General features: G+C 45.2%; 1 protein-coding gene across 4 annotated transcripts in view; it reads left to right on the forward strand.

Moving 5' to 3' along the window:
• Positions 1 to 14,684, forward strand: part of LOC142576183 (citron Rho-interacting kinase-like) — a 158,602-nt gene that overhangs the window by 118,599 nt on the left and 25,319 nt on the right. For all 4 annotated transcript variants that reach the window (XM_075686188.1, XM_075686191.1, XM_075686190.1 and 1 more), the window contains 3 exons: positions 2,184 to 2,403; positions 7,289 to 7,603; positions 13,348 to 13,438. In XM_075686188.1, coding sequence (XP_075542303.1) covers positions 2,184 to 2,403; positions 7,289 to 7,603; positions 13,348 to 13,438 — 626 coding nt within the window. The remainder of the gene's footprint in view (positions 1 to 2,183; positions 2,404 to 7,288; positions 7,604 to 13,347; positions 13,439 to 14,684) is intronic.

Consider the following 14,684-nt stretch of genomic DNA (forward strand, 5'->3'; position numbering starts at 1 on the left):
ACAGCAGGAAGTGAGTGATTGTCGGTCCTAATGAACATGTCTCTGTGCAATTCAAGTGATTGTGGATTTACTGCAGGTGTGACCACTTCTCACATAGTGTTCTGGGTGTAGCCATCGTTGTTGTGCTACGATCCTTTCATCAATGGCATTGAGAATTGTGAAAGCCGTTTTCTATTCAAGAAAAAACTGAATGTGATTCATGCATTTGACAGCCAGCTAATGTGGAAGCCATGGTTTCCACAATTTATTGACATGATCTCATGTTTGAGTGAAAAAAATATTGAGGTAGTAACTCTCTGTGTACCTTAAAAAGGAAAAGCAACTCACGTGAAATATAAGGAAGCCGGACATGCTTAACACGTGTGTGTTTCCTTGTCGATTGACTTTGCTTCAGTCAAGTTTCTGGTAAGATGCAACAGACATCCAAGCTCTCAACATGTTCGCCTTAAGGGAAGTCTACTTTAGTTGCGCTGTAACAAATACCATTAGAATTTGTTGCTTGTTAAATTTATTTATCTTAAAGAGAATTAGTATTATAGGTCTTCCTTTCTTTTCACAATTTTCAAATTACTGTGCTCAAATTGATGTGCAAACAATTCCGAAACAATACTCCGCTGCATTATTTAAGGGTGTGCGAATAATGAGTAGTAGATATTGAATCTAATATAGAATGGAATCAAGGAAAAAGTCACATATTGAATCGAATATCGGATATGAAAAAATGTTGCTAGCTATCAGCAACTTAGCTACTTAGGAATCGAGATGTACAGTTCGGCCTACATTTAATAACGGAACACCAAATTATGTTACGCTAGTACTGACAATGTATATGAAGGTCTGGAAAATATTTTTTATCTCTTATTTTGTCTGTCCAATAAAAGCTAGTGTTTTTTCCGTTTAAGGAGCTGAAGAAATAGGGAAGTTATGTTGTCTTGAATACCAATGAGGCTTTCATATCATAAGAAGCCACAAACGAAGACACCAAGGACAACACGGGAAATTACTTGTACTTACCAATTGAAATAAAGAAATGATAAATTAATGGAATTGAAAGTGGATGAAAAAACAACTTACCGCAGGCGGGGAACCATCCCATAATCTTCGTGAAGGTTGTGGGATCGTTCCCCACCTGCGGCAAGTTGTTTTTTCATCCACTTTCAATTCCATTGATTTGTAATTTCTTTATTTCAGTTGGTGAGTACAAGTAATTTCCCCTGTGATGTCCTTGGTGTCGTTGTTGGTTGGCTTCTGATGATATGATTAACAAAAATCGAGCCCCTCGGTTAACCTTCTTTCTTCTCGTTCAATAAAGCTTTCAGTTTGATAGTGTGCCATACTATGCTTAATGTCAATCTTCTGTTAATTGCTTAGAAAGGTTTGCATCCCAGTTTTCTTCCAGAAACTGGAGGTGTTTTTTCAACTTTATGGCAGGCGGTTTCTGTTGGTTATCGTCAGCCTTTTAAGGCCAGTCTGTGCGGGAGACGAAAGCAGGGTCCACACATCACATGCGTTGCACTGCTCCACACGTTCATCGGTGTAGAAAGCATTGACTGCAGTCAGCGCTAATGGTAAAGTGTGGGTGCCTTTACACATTTGGGTTTGTAATCATTTGCTGCCTGTCATAAATTCTCAAATCAGGAGGCCTACGGCAAACTTGCACGACCACCCCCCTCCTTCCTTGTCCACATCCAATTGCTGTCGTGGTAAATGCGTCTGAGGGCCGGCAGCCAACGCACTATCCACATAACATTTTTGAGCCCGCGATGTAAATCTAAAGCTGATCATGTGACAGGTTGCTGAAGCTGCTAAAAGGGACCGATCTGTACCTGCAAATGGCTTTCGGAATGAGGGGCTGCCATACAGTGTTTCGCAAGGATGGCAGGCTATGAATAATGATCATCCTGTATGCTTGCTTTCATTGGTGAGGCTGTATTTTTTGGTTCCCTGAATGTTGTGCGACCACTATGACTAGATCTATGTTGATTCGGTATGAAACCGTAACTTCAGTCGCCAAGACCTGACGACGCAGTCTGTGTTTTGTCATGCTGTTTCCTTGCTTTCTAGCCAAGCATGCTCAGGCAAAGCACTGAAAGTGTTTGCAAAGAAGTAGTTTCCATAGAGGCATTATGCTAGCTTACTGGGCCATTTTATTTTCCTTGCCTTTTCTTCTTGTCCCGCTGCAGAGTGTGGTGCAGTGTGCCACCCGAAGTGTTCCACATCCGTTCCCAGCACGTGCGGAGTCCCTGCCGAGTACGTGCGCAAGTTCTCAGACACCATGGCGACTGAACGTTCCTTGAGCACCACGCCACCGTCGACCCCCGGACCACACGTCAAGTTCGCCCCGAACGTGTGTGAGGTGACGTTTGACAGCTCGCTGCCCCGCGGCTGGGTCAAAGTGCTCAGGTGACGACCATTCCCCCTGCACCGCTAGCGATCATCATCAGCCACCACCATAATCACCTTCTCCACGCCCTGCTTTGCTGCATTTCCTGCCTTGCTCTGATCTGTGCGACGCCGTGCATGCTGCTTACCCTTCACCTTGTTTACATGCCCTCTGCTTATTTTGCTGGTGCCTGGCTTCTGTGGCTTCGGTTGTGGACTTTCCCCACGCAGCATGTATACCTGAGGCTGTCACGATTGACAGCCTCAGTTTCTGTGCTCATGTTTTCTCTGTTCTTACCTTTGCATCATGTTGATTGGTTCAGACTGTTAGACTGCCTAATACGTGATTTGAATCAGTGCTTCTGTGAACAGGCTCTCACGAGACTGTGGTTCTTGTAATGTGGACATACTTCCACTATGTAGCGTCCGTTTGGCATTCTTGATCGCATCATAGTGTCCTTGTAGTGTGTGCGGTGTAAAGGTGCACCATTTTATGTTTGCGGGCACCGAGTGCTGCAAGTTAGTGCTTGGCGAAAAGCATGTGTTCGCTGTGGCCATCCAGTTCTGTTCATATATATGAGGTGCACAATGCCAACTTAAGATGCACATTTTTTCGTTATTGTGGTTTACATTAATTAGTCAACTTTTTTCTTCATATTTCAGTTTAAGTTTCATATCACCCTTTGGTTGAACTCGTGATATTAGAGTTATGCAAAAATTGGTAACCAAATATATGTTATACGAGTTCTAAGTCAACTCCCTTTCAATAGGCTATCTTGTAGTACTTTATTACACATTGACTTGGTAAGATAACCAGTTGTTCAAACAACTACAGCACACAACAATACCATGATGGGAACTCACAGTTGTTTTGTAAAATGTAGGTCAATCTTCAAGTATTGCATTGTGGGAGTGGTTGAATACCTGTGCTTTTTGTTGATCATAAGTGATGTCAATTTTACTTATTTGTTTGGTAATAAAGGAGTGCATTTGCTTTTGTCAGCAAAAGTGAGATTGATATAATCTGTTGCTTGTATAGTAGATTCTTGTTAATTCGAACTGCAAGGGGACTGGAAATTTATTTGAATAAAACAGAGTTGGAACTAAGGAGGACCCTTTTAGATATAGCGGTCGATAAGTTATACAGTACGGCGCACAAAACCAAAGCTGTCACTGGGCTCGCATTGAAAGTCTTATCTTTCCTCCATCAGTACGCGATAACTTGTGCCGGAAGAAGCCTGGGTTCCATACAAAGTTGACGTGCTGCAAGATCGTGCCTCGTGTGCGCCTTTTGCTGTGGGTGCGAGGGAAAACGTGCGAGGCGGAGCCAAGAAGAATGGTGGCAACAGAGAGTGCGCTATAACATGATCAGGCACACGCTAAGGTCTCCTTCCTGCTCCTTTTAAGCCGGATGGGAAACGAGGGCGTGCGCTGCTCTGTCTGCTCTGGTTTGGTCTCAGCTTCCTGCGAATCGTACCTCGTCAATTTCATGGCACGTGACATTAGGGTAGCTAGTGACGTACCAAGCATTAACCTTTGTCGCAGGTTTGTCCAAAATGTGGTCCATGAGATTGAAAAATTTTGTTCGAAATAACCATTGCACAGTTCTTGTAGTTCGAATTCATGGGAGTTTTTCTTTATTCAAGTATATAGGGCTTTGTCGGGATTAACAGAGCAGTTCTAACTATCCATCACTTTGAATTAAGAGAGTTAAAATTATCGATATTTCACTATATTGTTATCGTAATGTTTTGGCCGTATGCTATGTGCTCCTTTAAAATAGTAAGCTCTTGGGCTAATTGGTTTGACATTGTATCTTGCAAAGGGGAGCACAGAAGTGTTCCGGTGAAAGGAGACCAAGACAGTAAAGGCGCTCTTCCTGAACGTCTTTCCTGTCTCGGTCTCCTTTTTCTGCAACACTTCTGCACTCTGCTTTGCAAGATATTATGTGCTCCTTGTTCGTAACTGCATTTACATTGTTTTGCTCTGCATGAGGCAGAGTTGCTTAGTGTGCAATACATGAACCACCCTTCAAACTTTAAGGAATTAGGAGGAAGTTGGTGATGCTGCTGGCTCGCTGCAGACAAGGTCTTTTGATAAAGATCAACTAAAAGATGTTATTCAGGGCCACGTATACAGTAAATGTGAGTTTAGCTTAATACTGAGGGGAAGTGTGTGTTTACATTCCAGCGTATATACATGTACACACAGTTTAGCCTACTAATCATTACTAAGTGTGTGTTTGCTTACACACACATGCACGCATGTGCACACACACACACATGCGCCATACATGCACACACATTTAGCTTAGTGACCAGTGCTAAGCATGTGTGTTTTTACAAGGTTTAATTGGCTTGGCCGCAATGTCTTGCTGAAGATTTATTACATTCAGTCAGGAATATAATGAAATAATAAATGCTGTACAAAATGTGCATGAAGAAGGAAGTGAGTGATAAATCGTGTATGGTTGGGGCCTGTTTAATCGAGTAACTATTCTAAGTGAGTCCCATCAGGCAACAAATAAGATGGTGATCTTGTTAACAACACTGTTATGCTTTACTAAGGCTGATTGCAAGATCTTGATGCTAGTTGTTGTGTGCCAAGGATAAACTGCTTCATTGTAGACCATATTGGCTACCTATAGCCACACTTCCTAAATTGGAAGAGAAGAAAATACAAGTGCTTTCGTAAAATATTCGTTTTATGTGGCTTGTTAGCTTGAACTGTCCATGTTGCTCCCACTCTGATCTTACATAAGTTCCACACAATCCTACTGGCTTTTTGAAGTGTGGGTCTGCCTTAAGTGTTTCATTCTTCTGTGTATCAGAGCCTGAGGAAAGCCACAAACAGTGTGGTTAGATCACCGGGCCTGCACATAACATACTCTTTTTCTTGTAAAGAAGAGAAAAAAATTGTAGTTCAGATGCTAAAAGCGTATTCCCTGTTATACTGAAGTGCTGATTCGCTTTGAGCCACCAATACAAAACGTCAAGCAAAGGAATGAACCTCGATCCTTTCAAAAACATTGATTGCAACTGTATGCAGGTATCCGCAGGCATGCCCATGTTTACCCTTTGCAAGAAGCAGCTTGGCATTTCCCGAGCAGCTGTGAGGCGTAGGTCATAATACTGTCATGCTGGACAAACTCTTGCTTCCATGGCTGAGTAGTGTTAGGCAAAGCAAAAAAAATTACTTGCGCTAATGTGAACAGGTACTGTGTGATATTGTTCTGAGCTAAAGTGCGCAGTACAGTGGTCAGCAGTTAGAAAGCTTGTGCACTTGTCCTTCCTACTCTCTTTGTTCACTGAAGAGATACAGTGAGAGGCTTTTGGGAATTATCTCTAGAGCCCTCGGAAACCGTCAGTCAGGATAGGTGTTCGCAATCTTTTCGGGTCAAGTCTAGCTGCGTGAATGTAGCAAATTCAGGTGTAGGATGACAGCAAGTCGGGCAAGTTGGAACAGATTTATTACAATCAGTGTGCAAAAGGAACGAGAGCACAAGGACACCCTTTTTGTTCTTGTGTCTTTGCTCCTTTTGCGCATCATTCATAATATGTAGGGGTGTGCGAATATTCGAAACTTTTGAAATAATGAATCGAGCAGTGTCCTATTTGATTCGGTCTTTGAATCAAATACAGTCGCTATTCGTAAGTACAAATATTTCTGACATACTTTTATACTATTTCGGAACGTCAGCTACGTCCAAGCAAACATAAAATTGGAGCAAAAGTAAGGTAAATTTTTATCCACGTGGGCATAGTATAGACATAAAACATGACAACTGGTGTAGTGGAGCAGGCTACGTCACTTAGGTAGCATAATTGGAAGGCTGTAGAGTGATCATTTGCACTTCCTGAAGAGCACTGTCCACATGAAAAAAAAAAAAATCTACTTGTTTGCTCCTAATGCTCCATTTGTGCTTTTAATAAACAACAATTTATAACGTACTATGTCATGACAGAAACTTGTTAACATTAAGAATACTGGGTTGTGAGCATCATTTTATATTAATTGTGAAAATGGCTATTCATTATTCAAAAACTATTCAAAAAGTATAGAATATTCATTTGATTGGCTTGTTGTGCTATTTGATTTTGTCTCAGAAATCACTATTTATGCACCCCTAATTTATTTTTCCCCATGGATAAAAGTTACAAGGTTAATACACTTTTAACTCCTTTGTTTGGGTTTGTCTGTAGTGGTCACATGGAAACAGGCAGCTTAAACAGATTTCTGTATGATTTCATCTGTTAATGCTATATAATGTCTAGGGGTTGCGTTTCTCATCTTGCTCAGTTACTTTGGTAATATACTATCACTTTTACGGAACCCATTTTTGCTTTCACGCAACAAACCCAAAGTTAGTGAATGCTATCTGTCTCATGTATGAAAGTGTTTAAATTCTGTATGTGTGCAATGCCACTGATATTATTAATTTAAAAAAAATTATGTTATTATAACTTCTTAAATATAGAAGTAGGATGCTAAGCTTCTTTTGGCATACACAAGCCATTTGCATTCCCTATTTCTAAAACTTCTAGTGAATTGACAGAACATTCTTCTGGAGTACTTTGTTTACATGAAAAGGAGACATAATAGTGCGAACTAAGATTATTGCTTAGAGAGAACAACAGAAGGATGTCTTTGTGTACGAATCCCAAGTTCAGAGGCAGCATTCCAATCGAGGCAGAATGCAAAAACACGCTTGTACTTAAACTTAGATGCAGACAAAAAGGAGCGTCGGGTGGTTAATATGCAGTCCCCTCCCTGTGCCTGTCATGCCCAAGCATTGCTTCAGGGGATCAATAAACTGAATGAGCCAGTCAAACTGCCTTCACATCGATCCAGTTTGCAAGCGTCAACACTCACTCTCTCTTTTTACTGTGCTTCAACCCGAGCACAGGTGCAGTGGGGGGAAGCAAAACTGGCACAAGTGCTTCCTGGTGCTCTATCGCCGTGTCCTGTACCTCTTGGACCAAGTGTCGGAACCCATCGGACCGGCGGGTGACAACACGAACCAAACTGTAGAAGGAGAGGATCGCTACGGAGAGAGCCTCGAGTCTGCGTGCCAGGAGCGGATACGAATGTCCCCATCGGATGGCGAGGTTCTGGTGAGCAGTGCTGTGCCGGCCACCGAGCTGACGGGCACTGCAAAGTCCGACATCCCGTACACCTTCAAGGTGGAGCTCAAGCCACACACTACGTGCTGGCCGCCTAAGTTAGTAGTTGGCATAATCCTTTACCGAATTATAAAATGTGACACAGTGTGGCAAGTCTCTACCTAGTTAGCTACTAATTAGGTGCCACCATAGAGTTTCCTGCTAAAGTTACTGGAGGGAATGTTGGCACTGCGATCGCTCAGTTACTATGGCAATGACAGAACGTGAATTTGTCTAATATTTGTTCTGGTGGCTTTAGACACTCTCGTGGCTTTGCTTAGTATGAGTTATCCACATTAATTTTCCTTAATTTTGAAGCAATCCCATTTCTCTAACCGCAGAAGGCATTAAACCACTCTGCTTATTGTACAGTCACTGTGAACTGTTGCATTTGTAACATAATGCTTTGGGGGAAGTGATAAATTTGCAAAGTCACAAAGCCGCTTGAAGCCGGGACTAAGTTTGGGCGAATCGACTTGCTAACCATCATTCCCGTGTTTGCTGGACCAGTGTACCTGCAGCTCTCGTAGACATTAGTGCCAGTTTTCCATCATCTAATAATTTTTTTAGGAAGCTCTGTGGGTGCAACAACCACTGTAGCTTTCCAGCACTCGTACATGCCTCTGTGCAGCCAGCTGTGCCACAGGCGCTGAACACAACAGATGCAGTGTGATAACCAGTATGCAACGCAAACATTTACCGGGTCTTCTCAACAATCTCTGCTGACCTCCGAGACTGTGCGGGATCTTGTTAGCAGGCAAGGCAAGATGCTAGCAAGAATGGAGCGGCACATGCCTTTTTTTTTTTTGCCAGCAGTGAGCAGCAAAAATATAGAAGTGTGCTCGTTTGTGCGCCGATCATCCAGCAGACACAAACGCGCGAATTCTAATGGGTCGACCTATATTCGAATAATCTTATTTTTTTTATTTCTTGGGGAACACAATATTAGCGGTCGACCTATATATGTACTCGACCTATTTTCGAGTGAATATGGTAGTTTTATAGATGCCAGAATTAGGACGACAACAAACTTTATATATATTCAGGGTAGATTCCATATAGCCACCCAATGTATTAGCCCAGTGGCAATCGCATTGTTAAGTGCGAAGTTGCCGATTCGACCGCTGTCACGGCAGCCGCATTTCAGTGGGGATGGAGTGCAAAAACGGTTTGTGTATACTTATATTTCGGTGCCCAGGTGGTCAAAATGATTTCGGTGTCCCCCACAACGGCATGCCTAAAATCGTATAGTTGTCTAGGCATGTAAAATCCCAGAATTTAATCTTTAATTTAAAAAAAAATTATAACCACAGCTCTCTCGGGCAGAGACATGGGCTCGTGACTCGGTCATGAAACATTGCGCCGAGCGAGTAAATGAGTCTACGTGGCTTTGTAAATGAAGCATGATTGCAGGGATCATTTGCAAAATTTCTCGTTGACTAAGTGGCACTGTGGTTGAATACAAATTTTACATTTCACTCATAATTATAGTCACTTAGTGTTGTACATATGAAACTTTTTCTGGCTAGAAAAATCCCTTATTTCACTGATTAGCAGTTTATCTCAAACATTAGTTGCATCACTCTCTGTCATGTTTCACAATCGTCAAGCATGCTTTACTCTATCTTCTTGCAAATAAATCTCGTGAACACTCTCTAATGAAAACATTTTATGTTTGTTCAAGTTAACATAACACTATTTCTGTTCAAAGCACTTTCAGACTGCTGTAAACCACTTGGAAAACATTGCTTTAATGAATAAGAATAAAAATGCTTTAAAGAAAGAAGGAAAATGCAGGAAAACTTGTGAACATGTTACTGCACCTTTGTTTGTCTTTTGCTTGTGTGTTTTGTGCTCCAGCTACCTGTTCAGTCAAGTGCCAGCAAGTGAAACTTCTCAATTTTCTTGTTTGAGGTTTAAATACATATGATGCTCTTAGAGAACAAAATATATTGAAAATTGTGATCTAAGCACATTGTTGCCTGTTTTTGTTACACGCTAGCACTAATGAACCTCGCCTGCAAAAATTTGCTGGCTATACCCATTGCAAGAGCAAAGAAAGAAAGAGGTATACTGAACTGATTAGCATGCAGGGGTGAGCTGTGTCGCCGTGGAAGTAATCAAGTTTAATTAAAACTATCTTGCGAAGATCAACACTACAGCACAGGAGTACGTAACTTTGTTTTGCCCACTAATTTCGTTTGCCTGTCTACCAGAAGATCCAGAACGCCTTTTGCTGCAATACAGCTAGAGCAATGTGTGCATTAATGCATTGCAATTGTGGGGTCTCTCACACCGGTGCTCTTGGGACAAAGGAACGACAACACAGTAGTGCAAACAATCACCAGGGCATTTATTGCACCTTTCATAGATCAGTGCCTGCTAGCCGAGTTGCTATCCACAAAACATGCCGATGGGTGCGCGACAAATCTAGAAGTCTGACTCACCGCGACCGGAAGCGAGCGAATATGTTCGCCCCATGCTGGATCCCAAGGCCTGGTCGTTCGCGTGTATGGTCACGCGAATCGTGGCGCGTTCGAGGGCGGCCACGCGAGGCGGTCTCGCAGAAGCATGGGTCGGCGCGCACGCGGGAGACGTCCCCGCCGTGCGCCGACCCGCCGGGCAAGAGGGTCGCTGCACGTGCGGCACGACCGTCCCGCTTGCTGTCTCGAACCCAACAGCGCAAGCGCCTTCCTTTCGGCGCCCAAGTAACCTCGCCTGTCGGCGGCGTTAGCAGCGCAACACTCGCGCCATCTCTCGCACTGCGACCCAACCACACAACCGCCGCGGGCATCACGCAGGCCACGCGCCGAAGCCGGATTACAGGAGACGCGCCATGCAAGAAAAGCATATCAGGGGACGCGCGAGAGTCGCGCATCCCCACATCCCCCCAACCTTAAATCACTACATATTCCGGCAGGACATGTGACACGGTCTAACATCAAACGGTGCTTCGCGAACAAGGTAGAACATTAAACAGTGGCCGCGCCGAGGAAATGTCCACACGCTGCCCATAACATGCGAGCCGACTGTCCCTGGGTACACCGCTGGCGTCCGCCGGTCACAGCAGCAGCTTTGCGGACTCGACGGCACAATTCCAGGCCAGGACTTTGGAAACGACGACGCAGTAGTCGGTACGAGCAAGCGTCGCTCGTGCCGACGCGCCCTGCTGCGAAGAGCCGCCGTAGCTGTCGGTGACTGCCGGCTCTTTTGTCCGCCGCCGAGGGTTGTGAGCTGGATACAGGAAGCCGCCGAAGTCGCTGCGCCGAACTGGCCACAGCATCACCATCGCCCGGGGTGGCTCGGTCGTAGTCCGGGGCAGCAGCGCAGACGATGTGCAGGTGACAGAAAACCAAGGGTGACTCCAATCACGCTGCGTAAACTCAACACACTCGGCAAACACTGAAGTAGTGCAAGGGAGAGGAATTATGCATGCGCATCGCCCACGTGGTACGATGTTCAACTCGGCTAGCAAAAGATCGGGCAGCTACTCAGATGCTAAGTTCACGTGAACGAAGCTCGCTTTCTTGAGTCGAACGAGTAATTTCAATTCGTGCGAGGCTAAATAGAATGAGGGAAGCGAATTGCAACACCTCAACGCCACGGTCCACCAGGTTGTGTCCCTCCACGTGCGACAGGCAGCTTCGTAAAGCCTTAGGCCTAAATCGTCGCTACCCTGACAACAACCGGCATCCAAAAACAACACCCAAATGGGCGCAAAACAGGCAGCCGCGAGGAGACGTTAGCTCTGTGAGGTGGTCCTACTCCGCTCGGTGCACAAAGCATCCGAGTTGACGGCGCCCACCGTCCCAGACGGTGTCGGAGCGCCCGGTGCCAGGCCGCAATACCAGTCAGCCCGTAGTGGCACCCATGGCCCGCGGCCACCCAGCTCCCAGAGCCGCGACTTCATCCGAGTCAAAGAGATAGAAGAAGCTATTTACATAAGAAATTCGGACCACCCACGAGGCTTCTGTACTCACTCGCTTCAGGCTTGCCACTGCTCCGCGGGCGCTGAGCCTCGCTCTCCCAGGAAGCAGACCACGTGGCTCTCGTACCGACGAATGCCATTAAAAAAAAACACTTGCGAAAAGGCTTAGCATGTTAACATGTTCAAACACACTACCGCCACCATCACCTCGCTCAAGAAAGCACGCCGCCGACGCTAGCGATCAAAATTCACGCTAGGCCTACGCTTCGGTTCAAACAAAGGTCTTGAACGAAGCAAAACTGTTAAAACTATCGTCCGATGTCCCAAGAGGTCCACGTTGGGCGCCAGATGTGGGGTCTCTCACACCGGTGCTCTTGGGACAAAGGAACGACAACACAGTAGTGCAAACAATCACCAGGGCATTTATTGCACCTTTCATAGATCAGTGCCTGCTAGCCGAGTTGCTATCCACAAAACATGCCGATGGGTGCGCGACAAATCTAGAAGTCTGACTCACCGCGACCGGAAGCGAGCGAATATGTTCGCCCCATGCTGGATCCCAAGGCCTGGTCGTTCGCGTGTATGGTCACGCGAATCGTGGCGCGTTCGAGGGCGGCCACGCGAGGCGGTCTCGCAGAAGCATGGGTCGGCGCGCACGCGGGAGACGTCCCCGCCGTGCGCCGACCCGCCGGGCAAGAGGGTCGCTGCACGTGCGGCACGACCGTCCCGCTTGCTGTCTCGAACCCAACAGCGCAAGCGCCTTCCTTTCGGCGCCCAAGTAACCTCGCCTGTCGGCGGCGTTAGCAGCGCAACACTCGCGCCATCTCTCGCACTGCGACCCAACCACACAACCGCCGCGGGCATCACGCAGGCCACGCGCCGAAGCCGGATTACAGGAGACGCGCCATGCGGGAAAAGCATATCAGGGGACGCGCGAGAGTCGCGCATCCCCACACAATGACCGCCTAGCTTCTTGAGAATGACATCAAACATTTTTTGGGATAGGCTCAATGCGTTAGGCAGCAACAAAATTAGTGTCTGCAGCCAACAAAATTGGCGACAAACACGCAGCAGGCGCCGGACAGACAAACGCAGTATTAAAGTGCAGACATAGTGTAGCATAACGCCAAATGCTGCATTTCATCATTGAAAAAGGGCTGACAAATCATTATGAGTGGGCTACGACAACAGAACAGCAATGACGAGAACCCAACATCATACACGCACATGCACACGCCGATGACTATAGCAGACGACACTGCAAGTGAGCCACAATAAGCGTGGTGATGACGGTGACTCCACTTGTTTTCATAGGGAATAAGGTCCCGACATATTCCGTGTATGCTATTTCACAAATCTGCCGACTCGCATGCCAAAAATTCGAGCATAGCAGGTCGACCGACATCATCAAGTTGCCTTCATGTAGCGAGGGCGTATGCGGCACACCCGCACTGATGTCACATGTGAGAGAGCAAAATGTCACACACTCAAAGGGTTTGGCGAAAGATCTGGAAAGGAAAAAAATTAAGCAGGTGTGTACAAAAATGCTAGAATGAAAAGCATGTATAGCATACCTGAGTAGCTTAAGCAGACTGGGTGACTATTCGTCACCGCCCCGTTTCATAGGTGATGCCACAAAGTCTGCATCATCATCATAATCATCATCATAATCATCATCATATTCATCATCATCAGGGCTAATGCTAGCTACTAGCATTTCAAGTATAATGGCTGCATAGTCTACAGTTGTCATTGTGAGTGCATTGTAAATTTTACAAGACCAATAGAGATTTTGTTCTACCCTTTCCCATCACTCCTCCCCCACTTGCATTTAATATACACTTTTAAATATTGATCAGTACATTTTCTTTGCAGGTGCCTGTACATCATGGTGCCAACGTTTGCTGAAAAACAGATGTGGGTGTCTGCCCTCGAAATGTCTGCAGGACACAACATTGACCCTTCGGTAAGTACGAGATGGCAAACTGTCACCTATGCAAACATTGGGAGGATAGAATAAGTAGAGATATTGAAGAAACCGAATGTTCCACAGTAGTTGGTTCAGTGGCTGTCACATTCTCGCATTACGGGAGGGAAGCAATGGGTTGGATTCCCAGCCGCTGCGGGCTGCATCACAACAATCCAGACACACTCATGGGCACAGACGTAGCTGCACGTTAGTAAGCAGGCAGTTAGAATTACTTGGATCTTCACACTACGTCTTTCCTCGTACCCCACTGTGCTGCGTCTTTGGCTAAATCCTCTGCATATCTTCTCGTCTGACTTTCTTCTCGCTTCTAGCACGTACCATCAGTTTACCTGTTGAAGAAACCAGCAGCCAGGGGAATACAGTGGACACCCCCAAGGAGTCACTAAGGAGAAAAATAAGCTAGAGCCCATACTAGCAGATTACCCTCCTACAATGCCAAGAAACCCGCTCTTACTGCGAGAGAAAGCTCGATTGAGCCAGAAAAGAAGCAAAGGTAAAAGGTGGCTGATGAAGCCACCTTGAAGTTCCTGTACCAGCTCACCATGACACCATGGATTTTAACGGTGCCTGCTGAAGGCCAGTTAGCTTTTTTGTCGGTAAAGAAGGAATATATTGTGTTCTAAGAAAACCCAGACTGCACTTGGAAAGTTTTGAAAACTTTTTGCTGTACCACAGGGGCTCGAAATGACAAGACATTAAATCTGGGACATCAAGCTGACGTACTGCCACTGGGGTTTTTGCACGACATTACAAAAATTGAAGTTTGATCTTCATTTTCTCTTCTAGTAAACTTTTAATTTTATGAATTGTGCATGTACTTCCTCAGTCCAAACTGATTTAGTATTTCTCCTTGGTGTTTCTTTAAACGCGAACACAAAAGTCCCTTGATATTGGAGAGTTTTAGTATAGTGCAAAATGCTTGCATTAGCGAGTGACGCAATGTTGCAGTGACGTCGTACGCTGCAAAGTACTGCGCAAACTAGCCTTTTTAGAATTGTGCAAACCAGACGGATAATTCAAACGCAAACATTTGCGACACCACCTAGATATAGATGTCCATGAAATACAAGGTAATCTAATGCGTACCAAATGTCAGCCGAATCCAATGCTGCATATTCGTATTATTTGCATAGCAATTAGCTTTTCTGCATAGTGATGATGGTCATAAAATTTAGGTTTTTGGCACTCACTCTCTCTCACACAAGAGAACAATCTATAGCCT

Source organism: Dermacentor variabilis, chromosome 3, assembly GCF_050947875.1.
Source record: "Dermacentor variabilis isolate Ectoservices chromosome 3, ASM5094787v1, whole genome shotgun sequence".
Taxonomy (NCBI): Eukaryota; Metazoa; Arthropoda; class Arachnida; order Ixodida; family Ixodidae; genus Dermacentor; species Dermacentor variabilis.